We start from the raw sequence: 17,480 nt of genomic DNA, 5'->3' as shown, positions 1-17,480 counted from the left end.
CGGTGCAGATCACACGGGACTTGACGGTACCATATAAAAACTAAGAATATAGGCCAGCCAAACATCTCAGTATGAATATAAACTGAATGTGAAGAGGAAGAGTAGAACGAGTTAAAGAAGATGGAAATGAGAATGAATAAACGGAATTTAATGGGCTGTCACTCTGTCAGGAATATTACGGTTCTCAAAAATCACTTAAAGCCCTTTAATTACTACACGACAAGCATGTTGAGCGCATGTTTATCAAAACATTGGAGCGCTGGAATCATTTCCCTTTAGTAAAATGAGAAATATACAAACGCCTATCATGGTGCACATGATGATATTATGAAGGTTGCCTGGTACAGCCCCATCTGTCATGATATTATCTCCCCAACTCAAAATTAAAAAATAAACACAACTCGAATACAAATTTCAACTAATAAATCTATATGGCCACGTTTGGATACTGTATGTTTTTGTATTTGTATTTGGACTTGAGTTTTGGATACAAAATACATCAATCATCCTCAGGCTCATGTTGTTCGAGAGAGAGGATTTGAGTTTTGGATACAAAATACATCAATCATCCTCATGCTCATGTTGTACGAGGGAGGGAGGGAGGGAGGGAGCAGCAATGTTGAGGAGCAGCGAAGGTTAAGGTAATTGCGGCAAATATCGATTTCCAAATAATGTCTCGCAGAAAAGATTTTCAAATCGGTTTTTTTTTTCCCACTGTTGTAGTTGATTTGGAAATCGACGGATCTGATCCAGTTCCAAAGTTCAACTGCAAATGTGAGAAATCCAAATCTAAATCTTGTCAGTATCCAAACGTGGCCTAATATATCTACACAATACCTATCTAGATATTCCATTATAAAATAGGATGGAATGCAGTGAAATCAGTCATGGTTATTCTCAATAATCTTCGCATACTTTTAAATTAAATTATATTATATGTGTGGCTGTTCTCACATGCAACAGCCAGCTGAGAAATGGCTTTTTGTGAAATTGACTAGCAAGCAAATCCCATATTTCAATATTAAGGCCTTATTCATTTGAGATTGTGACAACCGATTGTGAGTCCAATATCAAATTTAAATGTAATTTCGAGTCCAATAATAGGTTCTGGGCTCACAATAGGTTGTCACAATCTCAAACGAACAAGCCGATAGAACCAATTCGGTGAACCGGAGCCAATGGATTTTTAATCTCTCCCGAACTTCCATGACTTTGGATCAAAAAGTGATTATTAGTTTAATGTAATTTAAAGTATATCTGGTCCCCATATCGTAAACCAGAGGGACTTATCATCCATACACTGTGCTATCTAACTTTTCCATTAGTCATCTTATTGAAATGTATATTAGTTAGGAAAATGGCAGAAAATCTGAACCCATCAAGGAACATGTGTTCCACCAACCTTTCTCTTCTTCTAATCCTCTTAATTTCTTCACCACGGCCAGCAATCTCTCGTACCAGAGTCCAGTTTCTGCCTGGGTTTGATGGTCCTCTCCCTTTCCAACTCGAAACTGGGTAAGATAATTAAAAACAAATTCCCAATTTGCATTACTTTTGCTTTCTCCTGAACATCTCTTTCATCCCAACCTGAAATTTTCATTTCATATTTTTCTTGTAAATATAAGCATTGTTTTCTTGAGAGAGCATCTCTTTTACTACTTTGTAGAGTCCAAAAACAACCCAAAAGAGGACCCTCTTTTGCTTTGGCTCACTGGAGGACTCGTTTGCAGTGCATTAAGTGCACTTATCTAAGAAATAGGTGATTCTCCAATAACCTTATCCAGTATTCCAGTTACCAAAAGGGAGTTTTTTTTCAAAAAAAAATATCATATTTTTTTGTTTTTGAAATGGCAATAATTATATATCAAAGCACATTAAGGAGGCCGAGATGGACCACCCATATCTACAATAGGAAGCAAGAAAGAAACAGGAACGAAGAAAAAACCAAATACAGAGAAAACCCCTTCTCAGGGAGGAAGGTGGTCGAACCACCGGAAACACCACGCTTAGCTAGCGCATCCGCCTTATCATTTGCCGATCTTCTAACATGCTGAAAGCCGATAGCGGACCCCGCAGTTAAGTCCTCAATCTCATAAAAAAAATGGAAAGAAGTCTCTACGGAGGAGTCACCCCACCTTTCAGCCAACGAATCACATTTAACGAATCTCCCTCAACAATTGTCTGATCCATCAACCTTCTATCAATATTCAAAATGCCAAAATGTGCCGCCTTCACTTCCGCATCTAAGGAATCAGACACACCAATTAACGAATCTCCCTAAAAAAAAAAAATCGTATGGGAAGGATTTTTTTGTTAAACCTCCAAAGCAGTAAATTTTTGCAGATTTTCTTCTTTTTCTTGTAAAATTTTAAGGCACTTTAGTTCCATGGAGAGGGGGCTTTAGTGAAGGGAGTTTTGTAAATAGGTTATACCCTATAGATCAACTCCATAAGATGATCCTAACCCTCTAATCTATATAAATTGTGGGCCATAGATCATCTCCGTAGGATGATCCTAACCCTCCAATCAATAGACTATAGATCAGAGGGTTAGGATCATTGCATGGAAATGATTTACAGTGTAACGAACGGTTAGGATCATCATATGAGGTGGGACCCACTGTAATTTTTGGAAACGGCTTGATTTCACACGCACAAATAGTATAAAAACTCCTCTACGGTATGATGAGAGAGAAAACAGTCTCGTCCCAAAACAATCAACATATAGATAGACCCCTTACCTGATGGGATATTTTATATATGTGGTGTGGCCCATCAAATGGACGGTTTGGATCATCCTATGGCGTGGCATGTACATATTGGACTATAAGGGCTTTCCACCATATAAAAACTCACCTGGTGGAACTTGATCTGGTCGGTAAATTTTGTTGGTCATCACAAATTCGGCCGACACACAGATGATCCTCTCCCACGAAGGTACGGGTGTAAACCAGCATAGCTCGTTAAGCTCAAGAGCTCGGCTCGGGCTCGAACCAGGCTTGCAAGCGGCTGGCGAGCCTTACCTAGCTTTGGTTATATTAAGGGCAATGATATATTCACACCCCTCATCTTCCCTGGACAGCCCTATCTAGTGTAATTTAACTACTCTTTTTACACCACGGGGGGTGGTCCAAGTAACAAATGGGGTTCCAAAAAAGAAGTGACCTACTTTGCCTCCCCTTTCACTCCCATAGATAGGGTGTCCACAAAAATCATCCTAACCATTCGACCGGTGGAGGTAAAAAATGGACTAATTTGTGAAGGTTTATACACGTCCATTTTACCTCCACAAATCGTAGGGTTGGGATGATCCTAGGGATCTGATTTTTTGTGGACACCCTATCTATTAGACCTAGCAAACGGGTGGGCCGGGCCGGGTTTGAACCGACCCGTACGGGTCCGGGTCACAAATCTTGGACCCGCACCCTGCCCGTACAGGCCGGGTTGACCCACAGGTCATCCGGTTTTTTCGACATATTTTTTTGTTATTTTTTCCCTGTTTTTATGCCCACACAGCCACACTGTAATAGAATGATCCAAACCGTCCATGTGATGGGAATAACATAAATATAGAAATTCAAAAGAAGGCATCTGATTGGGCGATACAAAATACTGATAAAGAGGTGGCCGTTGATTGCTTATGAGGTGATGGATAAGCTAGATCAAGGTGTTAATTTGAATTTCAAAAAGGAGATCTACTCAACTGTCTGGAACACGTGGCATAGAAAAAGGTGGTCCACGATAAAAGTAGTCCGCCTGATATTAAAAGCCAGGTAAAACTCGTGTGTTACAGAAGAGTCTCGATGGGGACAGATGGCGGCCATCGGGGAGCGGGACTAAACATGTGGACCACAGGCGTAACTTCTCGTCTGCATGATCCACACGTTGATCAAAATTAGTATAGATGGCGTACATCCAAGAAGAGACCCGCGCGCATGTACGACATGTTACTGATAGACTCGAGCCTTACCAAAGACCGGGTATGGCAGGTCAGATGGGCATGGAGAGGAAAAAGAGGACTCAAACTGGTTGCAGATACCACCATGGAGAGGAAATCATCCAGGAATTTCTCGACCTCAAATGAGGAAGATAAAGGGCAATGACTCAAAAGTCACAGCAAATCTTTATGGAAGTTTGGGCGAGAGGGGAACCTTTGTCTTAGACCTGGCAAAAAGTGACCCGGACCCGCGGGTCCACCCGGCCCGCACGTAAATTTACGGGTCCGGGTCACCTGTTGGTGACCCGTTAGAAATTGACCCGCGGGTCCACCCGGCCCGTCAAAAGTGGGCCGGGTCGGGTGGACCCGCGGGTGCCCGTAAAAAAGTGCAAAAGACGGTTTTTTTACTTTTTTCCGTAGTTTTCTCGGTAATTGTCATATTTTATATGTAATTTTTTTACTTTTGACCTTTTTACGGTAATTTTTCAATTCAAACTTAGAAATTCTGAGAATATTTCAAAAATCCGTAATGATTACTTCTCTTTATTCTTTTGTTGCTAGCAACCTTTGCCCCAGACCGTACTTCACCCAATCTTTGCAGCAAAGGAGGGGCTACAAGCCGAAAAATAGCCCAGGAGAAGGTGGCTAGCAAATCCCTAAATAAAAAAAAAACTCTTAAAAAATACGTCAAAAATCCGGGTGACCCGCGGGTCGACCCGGCCCGTACGGGCCGGGTGCGGGTCCAATGTCAATGACCCGTAGAATTTTCCGGGTCACTTTGACCCGGCCCGTTTGACCAGGACCCGTACGGGCCGGGTCAAATTCGGCCCGGCCCGCCCGTTTGCCAGGTCTACTTTGTCTCTTATGTTTGGTTGCTGGGTTTTTTTGGGTTCCTGGGATTTATGTGGGAGAAAAAAAATCCCAGGAGATTGGTGGGAAAAAAAAAAGTCCTAGAAGTATTCCGGTAAAATAAAAAACCCATGTTTGGATGACTGGAATATGGTGGAAAAAAAAAAAACCCTTTGTTTGGTTGCTTGAACTGTTGGGAAGAAAATTTGTTTTCTCAAGCTTATTTTTGGTTCCTGGGATTATTTTGAGATGGGATGAAAAGGCAACCATTACAAAAGTAGGATTAAAAAAATTCACCATACAAGCAATCATTACAAGAGTGGGATTAAAAAAAACCTAGTGCTAAAAGGCAACCAAACACGGGATGGGACAAATTTTTTACTAAAACTGCCTGGGACAAAAATTTAACTGGCAACCAAACGGAACCCCCGGTTTTATGGGCATGAGGAAGGCAGAGAGAAATTTCTTAAACTGACGCCCAAAAAAATCCTGACTTATGGAGACAATTTTACGGGCACCCGCGGGTCAACCCGGACCAACCCAGTTTTTACGGGCCGGGTTGACCCGCGAGTCATTTTAAAACGGGTGATGATTTAGTGACCCGGACTTGGAAATTACGGGCGGGGTCGGGTTGACCCGCAGGTCCGGGTCACTTTTTGCGAGGTCTACTATCTATGTGAGTGCCTCTCAAATGAATGGTTTTGATCACCTAAACAATATGGCCCCCCGCTGTATTTTAAGCTAGTGTGTAGATAAGTTATCTACACAAGTGTGTAGGAACCCTTTTCTCTCTCTCTCTCTCTCTCTCTCTCTATATATATATATATATATATATTAAATCCTTAACGAGCCGAGCTGAGCCTGGCGTAGCTCGGGCTCGGCTCGTTAAGGATTCGAACCAAGCTTCCGAGCCAAAATTGACACCCTTACATGAAGGTTGCTTCGTTTAGCTCCTAGGATCTAGATATCGTTTTCCCAGCACAAGGAAAAAGAAAACAAAAGTAATAAATCTAAAATATATCTACACATTATCTAGCTATATTTTCTAGAGAGATGCTAAGCTCAAGGTTGCCCTTGCAAAAATCAGAGGAAAGGGCACCCCATTGGATACAAGTAGGGGTGCAACTCGGGTCGGGTTCAACCCGAATTTGAGTTGGATCAGGTTAAGCTTTTTCGCAAATCGGGTTGGGTTGGGTTGGGAAAAATCAAACTGAATTTGAAATCGGATTGGGTCGAGTTGGGGTGTCGGGCAACCCGACCCGAACCCCGATTTGGGTTCCATCTGAAGAAGTTCTGTATATGTATTTTTCTTTTTCAACATTGAAATAGTCTCCAGCACAACTATGTTTTGATACATGCACTCATGTATCTTGTCTTTTAGCATTTAATTGTAACGTAAGTGTTTTTTGGGGGCCGTAAAAACCCTTTTACAGCTCTTTAAATATAAAAGACAAGAAACATGAGCGTCATGTATCAAAACATGTATGGGTTGAAATCATTTCCCTATGTAATAGAACCTAGAATTTGGTGTGCCATCTTGGATAGAAGAAAATGGTGCTTTCGATTGTGCTCGTCAATTCCCGAGCTTGCACTTTGGGTGGCAAGTGTTTTTTTAATGTATTTATTGTTTCTTTCCATGTAAAATAATAGGCTTGAAACAAATTTACAACCCATTTTTACCATTTAAAATGAACGTAAAATTTGTTTTACACCCATCTTACATGGAAAGAAAGAGAGCTTAAAAACTGACCGGTGTGCCTTAAATAGTTCTTTCCTGAATACACTCCATGAAAGGAAATTATTATAAGGCCATGCCCATGAAAATTAACTTGTCTTTGCGAAGCCTAAAATAATGCCTTATTAAACCAAGGTCGAGAATGACCACAGTAATAAAACTCTTCGAGTCAACTAAAAAATCATCCAAGTTGATTCGACTCGATCAGTAAGTCGAGTTGACTTGTCAGAAGCTCGAAAAGGAGAGAAATCTTTGTGAAGTATTGAACGCAAGATCTCTACACTCGAATCCAAATACTACCAAACGCTTTGGATTCGGGTATGGGCCCACATTATTTGGATGATTCAAAGCGTTCATTTGATGGGTCCTGACATAGATAGGGTGTGCCCAAAAAATCAGCTCCATCGTCCTAACCCTTCAATCTATGGACGAACCTTCAGCTAAGGGGGCAAACCTTAAACAAAATGAAACTAGAGGGGATGACTTTGTCACTTTTTAAACTATAGGGGTTGAAGTGGATGTGTGAGAAACTAGAGGGGGTGTAAATGTAATTATCCCTTAAAGTTATTAACTTCTTTTTCCTTTTTTTTTTCCATTTATGGCTTTCTTTTGAGAGATATTGCAATTTTAAGCTTTCTTTTGAGAGATATTGCAAAGTTATTCACCCCTTTTAATTCTGGGACTACAGGTGCAACTTGGGTCGGGCTCAACCCAATTTTGGCTCGGATTGGGTTGGCATTTCATCTCGTTGAGTTGACTTGGGTTTGGAAAAAGCTAACCCGATTTAATTCCACATTGGGTTAGGGTTGAGGCGTTGGGCAACCAAACCCGACCCAAAACCGACCATCCTCTAATTTTATAATGATTTCTTAGGGTTTTTGTTTTTGTTTAACTCAACCCAACTCGACTCATCCGATCTACCACGACTGTATCATATCTTCAAACCCTTAAACCCTCATTCCTCTTTCTCTCTCACATGTCTCTCACTCCAAACTAGCAGCGTCTTACCCAAATCCAACAGCGGTCTGGTCTCTCCAAAATAGAGCTTACAACTCCCAAATCCAGCTTACAATCTCTCTCTCTCTCTCTCTCTCTCTCTCTCTCTCTCTCTCTCTCTAGGTCTTATTTTCTTGGTTTTGTGGTTTTCTGTTCTTGAATTTCGTTTGTGTGGTAATGTTCTCTTGTTTCTGTTATTTAAAGTTATTAACTATCTTTTTCCTTCTTTTTTTTCCATTTATGGCTTTCTTTTGAGAGATGTTGCAATTTTAAGCTTGTGGATGGTGGACTGGTAATTAGGTTTTGTGTTTGGAGTTTTTGCTTGTTTGGGTTCATATAAAGTTGGGTCTATATTTTTTTTAATTAAGTTGTGGGTGAGGTTTCATGTGGGTGTTTTCAGTCCCATCTAGGCTTCCAGGATAATTGGCAACATGATTATGTTACGAAGGCTTTAAGGAAAAGTGCAGAATCAGTGCAATTACTGTCCTCGTCCCATTGTTTTGGTGAAGTGCTTAAAAGAGCTTATCTTCTAGCACTCTTTACCGTGTTCTTGAATTACGCTGTGCTCTGCCATCTAGCTCCCAAAGTACCTGAGAATTGGTTGCATTTGAACCATTTCTAAGGTGGTTCTGAGTTTTAAAACTGTAGTAGTATAGAGGCATGGAGGTTGTTTTGGTTTGGAAATTTTGTGGTGCTTGAACAAAACCGTGAGCTTATGTAGTATTTTGTAATGGCTTGTTGATGTTACTGTTTTGAATGGTGCTCAAACTCAAGTCTTGATTCCATCACATTTATCCATGATTTGACTCAAAATTCAGTTCCAAGGGGGTTATAAAAGTAAAACCTAAGAATTTCAGTAACCAATTGCTTACAGGTTGTTGGTCAGTGATAATTCAGTGTTAGGGACAGCACTTCTAAGTTACAAGTGGAGAGAGAGAGAGAGAGAGAGAGAGAAAAGATGTTTGCATGGGTATTTTGGTCATTTCCATAAAGACTAACTAGATGTAACTGGCTACTTTCTTTAGTCAGCATGAAGGCTTTAATTCGGGTGTCCCCAGAATTAAAAGCAGCGAATATATTAGCTCCCATGATTAAATAACACCAACTCTAGCAGCTTAAGCTTTTGGAGTAATTGGTAGTTTCACATGATATCAGAGCTACTGCCTCATGACAGCTCATGAATTTAAAACTCAACAAGTCCTTGATATTAAAAATCTACGTGTATGGTAAACACAAATGCGGGGCCTCATGTGCCACACGTACGACCAACCCAAAAACAAGGGAGCACCCTCGAGGGAGGGTATTGAAGTATAAATGATTAAATAACACCAACTCTAATAGCTTAAGTTTTTGGAGTAATTGGTAGTTTGACAGAGGTATTCGAGCTTTAATTTTAACTGTAGGGTTTTGGGGGATTTTTTTCAGTAGTTTCCAGCTTATTTTTTCTTGTGATGGTACTTTTCAATTTATTTGGCCGTATAAAAGCTGTTTTTAGCATTACTCAACGGTAACTTCTGTGGTTGGAAATGATTTCAAGGCTATATTGTTGTAAACCCAAGAGTGGATGAAAAAAAAGATGAAAATGCGGTCATACCATTCGCGCACGGGATGGGGCTCATATCAGATGAACTCTATGAGGTGATGTTCAACTCCTCTCAACCTCTTCATAATGTGAAACTCTATATGTTACATATTTTAAGAAAACACAGATTTCTTAGGCCAAAAAAATTATAAAATGATACAAAAACACGTGTTTTAGGATTGTCTCAAACCTTCACCCCAATGTCGCCAAGTATACCAATGGTAGGCATATTTTTGCCATTTCGCAATAGGGAAGACTATTAGGTACATCCCCAAAAGGCGCAATAGGGAAGACTATATTAGGGACATACCCAAAAGGGGCAGTTCTTCCTATGGACATTGTTAACACCTTTTTGTTGGTAAACTCAGGCCATGTTTGGCAGCCATGAATTTTTTTTCCATGATAAATTAGCTTCTCGAGTGGTGAGAGAGGGGAAGGGAGGGTGGGAGAAGGAGAGACTTGAGAAGATACGAATGAGTAGAGGGTGAGAAGAGGCTAAAAAACAAGGAAAAATCAATCATATTTTTGGTATTTTTTTTTGAATGGCAATGAACTAAATTAATGATGAAAGAAAGACCGGGAAGACCTCGTCGATCAAGATGATCAAGACAGTACAAACCACAAGTAAAAATAAAGCAACATAACCCAACAACACGTTAAGGGGGAAGGAAATTAAAAACTTCCAACTCAGCCCTAGATGCACTTTCCTTAGCTACCCTATCGGCCTCGCCATTGGCCTTTCTTCTCACATGATGAAATGAATTTAATGATCCCTCCACCTAACCCTAGATCTCATCGATCCATGTTGTAAATCTCCAAGGATGTGACGTGCTTCCCTTAAGCCATCTTATCGTGTTTAAGGAATCAACTTCCACTATAACCTTATCACAACTGTTATGATCCATCATCAACCTTAATCCTTGATGCACCACTCTAAGATCTGCCTCGTTGGAGTTAACGATTCCAATAGGTCCGGAAAACGCCCATAATGTATCTCCTTTATCATTTCTTAGAAGACCTCCTACTCCAGCCAACCCGGGATTCCCCCAACCGTGAACCATCAAAATTTAGCTTAAGATATCCGCTAGAGGGAGTTTCCCAATCTTGTGAGATCACCGGCCTCAACTCCCTATATTGCACACAACAGACCATCCATGCCATAGATTGTGCACTGAGACAAAGCGGAAGTTAGGCAAAACTCAGGCCCAAGCAATAGTTGAGCTAGAATCTTAATGTATAGGAAGTGAGGAGGTTTCAGTTGTCCTCTAAACACTCTGTAATCTCTCTCCTTCCACAATACCCATATTGTAGTTAATAGAATCACATGCCATAAGATTCTGTCATTTCTTCCCCATGGAATCAAAGACCAGCAGTGCACTAACTCTGATAAATTCGATGGGAATACCCATGATATGCTAAATCTACCTAAGATTTTGCTCCACACATATCTTGCAATTTTGCAATGCAAGAATGTGGTCAACTGATTCTCCCGCTTCCACACAAAGGCTTCTATTTTTGGTAAGTTTTTTGTTTTCTTGATTTTCAGGTTTTTCTTACCCTCTATACATTTTTGCCCTCTCAAATTTCTCCCTCTCCCTCCCTCCCTCACCATTAGGTAAGATAATATTCCAGGAAAGAAATTCACGTAGCGTAACATGCCCTTAGTAGCCCAATCATCATATGCAAGTAGCGGTTCATCTCTGTGTTACAATCCGTTTTTCTTACCCTCTACACATTTGTGCCCTCTCAAATTTCTCCCTCTCCCACCCTCCCTCACCATTGGGTAAGATAATATTCCAGGCAAGAAATTCATGTAGCCAAACATGCCCTTAGTAGCCCAATCATCATGTGCAAGTAGCGGTTCATCTCTGTGTTACGATCCGTTTCATTCATAACTCGATTGGGTCCTACTCATTCAGATCAGCAATATCTATTTTCCTTATCTGTGTCAGAATCCCATTAATTAAGAATCATAATGTCTTTCACAGGGTCCTAGATCCTTTATTATTGTACTACATGATTAATCTTTTTGCTAAGTAAGGATTTTTAGCTGGTGTCCTTTTTTTGAAAGGTTTGGCTGGACTTTTTTTAGCTAGTGTTTTTAACCTCCTACAAACAGAAAATATAGTGAATTTTTTTACTAGTTTTTCGTGATTTTGGCAAAAAAGACGAGCGGCGAACAACGAGATTCGACAATTTGATGAACACAGTCATGCAACATTGAATGGAGATGAAGGAGAGTGTCCACAAGCAATCGACAACTATGGAAGGGGCACGACGACTCACTAATGGGTTGTAGGGTTGAGAGAGAGGGGGGGGGGAGGGGGGAATTTTTTTTTTCTTTTTCTAGTTTTATTATGTCAGATATTAAAATAATATCCCTCATTTTTATCTTGTAATTAAAAAAACATGAAAAGTAATTTCGTACTATAGCAGAATTTATTGAAATTTGGTACAGGCCATTGGACTTTTTTCGGTAGTGTTTGGGTCCTATTTGATTAATTAAGTGTTATTTCTATGTCCCACATGAGACGCTCTAAAAAACCCACACAATCTTTCTATGTCTCACCTGTTCTAAAGAAGGATCCAAAAAATCCATCGGATCGTCAGGGTCCGTTGACTGGCCTATCTGCAAGTGTAAATTGTAGATTAATTTGGTAGTGCCACCCCTCAAAATTGGATAAAATTAATAGAAGATTGATAGGGTTGGACTTCTCTAACCATAAGCTGGAAGGTCAGGGTGTCAATTATGTGTGTCAAATATGTTTGTGAGAAATTGTGATGGTGGATGGAGATAAAAATGAGATGCTTCAAAGCATGTTATAATGTCGCTTTCCTTAAGACAATATTCGCCCCAACCAATCATTGAAATGGTGTACACTAGGTCTCTACGTGGGTGCGCACCATCGTAAGTGAGACCCACCATGCAAAAGTCATGTGCTTTAAAAGCAGTTGTCTTGAGGGAAGGGATACTTATTAACCCTTCTCGCTTTTTAGTGTGAGATTAAGCTTTTTAGTTTTCTCACAAACTTTTTACAACACTTTCAAAAACTTTTTTTTTTTCAAAATACATTTTTATTTTTAAAAATATTTAAAAAAAAACACTTATTTTGAAAATTTTCATGTGATCATCATCCCTATACTATGGGACCCATCTTCACGTTTCTAGTTATTTACCCTCGTTAACATTGCTATATTATGTTTTCAGTCTGCAAAGAGAAGCTGTAAAGGAAAATATATGGAACCCACAAATCCACGATGTGCAAAGGATCTTGAAACAAAAAATGAGGTGAGAAACCTATTTATCCACTTTTGGTCTCTTCTCATATTGGGATTTCTTTATTGGAACAATAAAAAATACGGTAATATCTTTTATATCCAGTGCGTTTCGGGAATTGATGAAGGCAATATTTCGGGGAGCAAGTGTCCTGATCCGACCAATAAGCCAACTGAAATGGTCGGAGATAGAAGATCCCTCAAGGACAGATTCGAAGAATTACCACAACCCCTTCCTGCTTTTGGACCCCCCCCCTCTTCCTCTCTCTACATAAATGTGTCTTTGTATGTTGAAACTTCATTTATTTTGCAGACTTATGCCTATTTATTCTCCTATTATTGGGCAAATGACAATGATGTGAGAAAAGCTCTTAACGTCCGAAAGGTACAATCTCTCCTCTAATGACAATACTTACAATTTTAAAACATTTCTAACAATCAATACCTAAAATTTAATATAATGTCATGGTTTTAATTTTAGGCTGAAATGCTGAAATTGCCGAAATTTCATATTTCGGCCGGGGCCGACACTAAAAGTACAATAGCCGAAATGTTACATGATTTCCCCGAAAATTATTTACAAAATTTCTACCGAAATGTTAATAGATTTCCACCGAAATTTCCACTGGAATTTTATACCTTTCGGTGGAAATTAAAAAAGAAAGAAAGAACTGAATTTAAATTTTAGTGTGCGTGTGTTTGTATTTAAATTTTAAATTTTGAAAATTTTATTTTATTTAAAAATTATCTAATCCGAATCCTACTTTTGGGGGTTTGCCGAATCCGACACCTTGAATCTGTGTCGGAACCCGACACGCGCGAATCCGAATCCATGCAACATTGCAAATTTAGTTTCTGAAGTGGTGAGAGAAGGGTAGGGCGGGTGGGAGAGGATATATTTCAGAAGGTACGGACGAGTAGAGGGTGAGAAAAGCACATGGAAACCACCTGTGCTACCCATCTCTCACCAATTGAGATACTAAATTTGTCATGAAAAAAAATTCATGGTTGCCAAACATGGCCGGCCCTCTATGTGGGGCTCTTAAATGTGCATATTTTTCCTTGGAAAAATTTAAGCAGTAAAAAACAAGTGATTGTAGGGCTTTTTCATATTTAACTGTGCATTTAAAGGCTACAAATCGAATGGTAGGAATTGTCAGATGATGGAAAATTTCAGCCCATCCATAGCATCATCGCCTAGCAGATAAATGGTCAATCATGAAGATGTGGACCCCACTCGTATTTCTGCCACTCGTATTTCTCCAAAGAAATATATGAGCATCCATCATATAGGCCATGTTTTGGCAACCATGACTCTTTTCCCACGGAATATTATTAGCTTATCCAATGGTGAGAAGGGTGGGAGAACGAGAGACCCGAGAGGGGATTGTGAGGAGTATGAAAAGGCAGAAAAAATAAAACTCCACTCAAAATACGATTTATTTACCTCCTCCTCTTAGCCGCTTCTTGTAGAGTTTTTGCCGAAGAAAAGCCACTAAAATTTATGAAGCAAGTGTGTGTATAGATTAAAGAATCAAACCATCAAGAGAGCATTCACACAAGAGAATACCAAAGATTTACGTGGAAACCCTCCAAGAATCTGACGAAATCTCTACTAATTAAAATGTGTAATACAACGTCTCTCTAGATTTTTATCCTAAAACTTGAGTAACTACAAGTCTCAAGTTTTCACAAAAACTTAAGGAAATACAAGAAATTAGAGAGATATAAGGGTTACGGAAAGATAAATCCAACTTTCTCACCGCAAATACGCATTCCAATCTTCAAGATGGAGAAACCAAATCCTCAAGAAGTCTCTGTGTGGCGAAAATTTTAAAGAAGAATGCTCCAAACCCTAGGTCTTGATCCCGGTACAAAACCCCCAAAAGATCACACAAAGAAAAATCCCTAGTTTTCTTCTTTCTTCCTCTTTTCGCTCTGTCTTTCTCGTTTTTGCGTTTTTATTTTCTTTGTTCGTTTCTAACCCCGTGTTTTGATCCCGGTACAAAATCCCCAAAAGAGCACACAAGAAAAACCCTAGTTTTCTTTCTTATCGTTTCTTTTTTTCATTTTTTCTTTTTTCATTTCTAACCACCCACACGTGATTCTCTCTCCCACTTGCTTTTTCAATTAACGACTCTTGGTTCCTATATACAGTAGCTTGAACAAAAACAGAAAAAAAAATTCCGATGTAATATTCAACTCTTCTAATTAGGGCTGCAACTCGGGTCGGGCGGGTCGGGTTTTGAAGAACCCAACCCTACCTGAGAAATATCTTGGGTCGGGTTTTTTTCCGGAAAACCCACGATTCCCAAACCTAGCCCTACCCATGATAAATCTCGGGTCGGGTCGGGTTTTTTTACGTTAACGCAATTTTTTAAGGAAAACTCTTGTTTGGCAAGGCAATTCAACTCATAGAAGTAGAAAAACTCAAGCATGGCAAACTCTTTACTGCATTAACTAATAACTAGTCCAAAGAGAATAAATTGATGCATTACCTAATGAAAATGATTATACTCATATGAGATAAACAACAAACTATTTAATGCCTTAACTATTTAGTTTAAACTTGAAACCCTAGAGCTAAAGGGGGGAAACGAACAGAAGATGAAAAGAGTCCCTATGATTGCGTGCGTGCGTGAGTTTTCACTTTTAAAGTAATAAAGTTTTAGAGAAAAAAAATACATACTATAACTTAAGTAACTCGGGTCGGGTTGGGTCGGACCCCTTCAAACCCAGCTCGACCCGAGATTCATGCGGGCTTTTGGATCGTAGACCCGGCTCGACCCAAAACCCAAGAAACATGAACCCAACCCAAGCTATTTTCGGGTCGGGTCGGGTCGATGCGGGTCGGGTCGGGTCGGGTAAAACCCAACCCAAGTTGCAGCCCTACTTCTAATAGTAAGATGGATAGCAATAAGGCAAATGAAACCGACACTTGTTTCCAAAGTGATTGCAGATATAATTTTCCTAAGAATAATTACCGTCAAGATTATGATGAACAGGGGAGCATCGGAGAATGGCTGAGGTGCAACAAGAGCATACCATATACAACAGAAGTGGCAAGTAGCTTAGAATATCATCTCAATCTGACTACAAAAGGTTACCGAGCTCTAGTATACAGGTGAAATCCATGTCTCTCCTTTTCTTCTACCTTGAGCTAATGCCATTAATGTTAGATTATATCAGATCCTGACCGTTTATTGGGGGTGTGGTAGATTAGCTAGTTTGGATAGATTAGCTCAACAACAACAACCCAACAGAGCCTTTGTCCCAAACTAGTTGGGTCGGCTAAATGAATCATTTAGAAAAATTTCATGAAGAAGGTGAAAGGAATCTACCCGGCTCTAATCCTGGCTCTAGTTTGGTTTTCTACGTGATCATAGTTTGGATAGATTAGCAACTAAGCTATATTTAATAGTTAGGATTTCTATTTTTATCACTTTACCTGATTGTGTTTGTCTCTTTCTATGTTTATCCTTTGAGTTTTCTATTTAAACACTCATTATGTTCATTGCAAATCGTCCAAGATTAATGTTAATTCCAGTTTTTATCAATTAATACGAGATTTATCTTCATGCAGCGGTGATCATGACATGATTGTTCCGTTCATGGGCACGCAAGCATGGATAAGATCCCTCAACTTCTCCATTGTTGATGACTGGCGGCCGTGGCTTGTTGAGGGCCAAGTCACTGGGTGAGGGGTTACACTTTTCTTGAATCAATTCATATCTTAGTTTCAGTTGGAATTGCAGTTTGATGTGGAAGTAGGGGTGCAACTCGAGCAGGGTTGGGTTGAGTTGAGGCCAGTTCTAGCCCAACCTGAGGTGGCATTACCTCAACCCTGACCCAACCCGACCTCGGGTCGAGGAGGGTCAACCCTAACTCAATTAGCCTCTAAACCTTTTTTTGATGAGTAGGATTCGGATTAGATAATTTTTAAATAAAATAAAATTTTCAAAATTTAAAATTTAAATACAAACACACGCACACTAAAATTTAAATTCAGTTCTTTCTTTTTTTTTAATTTCCACCGAAATGTTAGCCTCTAAACCTCGCAACCCTAACCCAACCCATCTGACCTGATTTTCCAAATCCTGTTTTGTTGGGTTTTCCAAGCGCAATAAAAGAAAACAAATGCAAAAAAACCATAATATGAAACAACCAATTACTTCAAAAGCTTAAGCTGTTAGAGTTGGTGATATTTAATCATTTATATTGCAACATCCCCTCTCACGTATAGCCCCTCTTTTTTGGGTTGACCGAACACGTGAATTTTTAATATCAAGGAGTTGTTGGATTTTGAACCTGAGACAATTGCTCTGATACCATGTGAAACAACCAATTACTCGAAAAGCTTAAGCTATTAGGAGGAGGCCGCTGAACGATTTCTGGTTTGTCTGTTTCTTAGCTACACGAGGACGTACGCCAACAACTTGACATTTGCAACAGTAAAGGCAAGACATATCTCCACCAAAATGAAATGGAAAATGAATAGATCTAGGAAGATTTTTCAATAGCATTGAATTTGTTCGGGTGTGTGCAGGGAGCAGGCCACATAGCTCCAGAGTTCAAGCCCATGGAATGCTTTGATATGTTTTATAGGTGGATTTCTTATAGTCCTCTGTGATTATCACTTATTTTGGAACTTACCTCTGAATAAGAAAAAGCTCTATTAGTAAAGGGGAGGTCAAAAAGCCATCCTTTCGTGAAAGTCTTCCCATACATTAACGAAGAGGAAGAGGCACACTCATTGGAAGGCCTTGTGGGTCGTCCCATCTTCTTAAGATGCTTATTTGAATTGGATTTTTATATATGGACTTAGTTCTGATGTTGTGTCTTGTCACCATTTTATTTAGGGAAATGTTATCAGCACTACTGTATGTATTTTGATGAGAGCACTCCTCACTTCATTAAAAGTAAGTATGGTATGGCCCACACCATAGGATGATCCAAACCGTCCATTAGATGGGCCACAGCCTAATAGGTTGTGCCTCAAAAATCATTTCCATAGGTTGATCCTAACCCTCCGATCTGAATGTTAGACGGTTGATCCTAACCCTCTATAGATCGGAGGGTTAGGATCAACCTATGGAAATAATTTTT

General features: G+C 39.7%; 1 protein-coding gene across 1 annotated transcript; it reads left to right on the top strand.

The window, feature by feature from the left end:
• The first annotated feature begins 1,345 nt into the window (after positions 1-1,345).
• Positions 1,346-17,004, top strand: LOC143876109 (alpha/beta-Hydrolases superfamily protein). The gene is made up of 6 exons (XM_077377752.1): positions 1,346-1,518; positions 12,696-12,759; positions 15,380-15,498; positions 15,958-16,071; positions 16,786-16,831; positions 16,921-17,004. Exons 1-6 carry the CDS (start codon positions 1,358-1,360, stop codon positions 17,002-17,004), a joined length of 588 nt encoding a protein of 195 aa, XP_077233867.1. The 5' UTR covers positions 1,346-1,357.
• The last annotated feature ends 476 nt before the right edge of the window (positions 17,005-17,480 follow it).

The sequence above is a fragment of the Tasmannia lanceolata genome, unplaced genomic scaffold (assembly GCF_043159265.1).
Source record: "Tasmannia lanceolata isolate RefF3 unplaced genomic scaffold, GAP_Taslan_0.1 ptg000004l, whole genome shotgun sequence".
NCBI lineage: Eukaryota > Viridiplantae > Streptophyta > Magnoliopsida > Canellales > Winteraceae > Tasmannia > Tasmannia lanceolata.
This window is presented reverse-complemented; position numbering and strand designations above follow the sequence as displayed.

Excerpts from the sequence above, each read along its gene's own strand:
- LOC143876109 (XM_077377752.1), top strand. The coding sequence starts at position 1,358 with ATGGCAGAAAATCTGAACCCATCAAGGAACATGTGTTCCACCAACCTT. Across the intron at positions 16,072-16,785 it reads GTTGAGGGCCAAGTCACTGG|CTACACGAGGACGTACGCCA; the intron begins GTGAGGGGTTAC and ends TCTGTTTCTTAG. Across the intron at positions 16,832-16,920 it reads TGACATTTGCAACAGTAAAG|GGAGCAGGCCACATAGCTCC; the intron begins GCAAGACATATC and ends GGGTGTGTGCAG.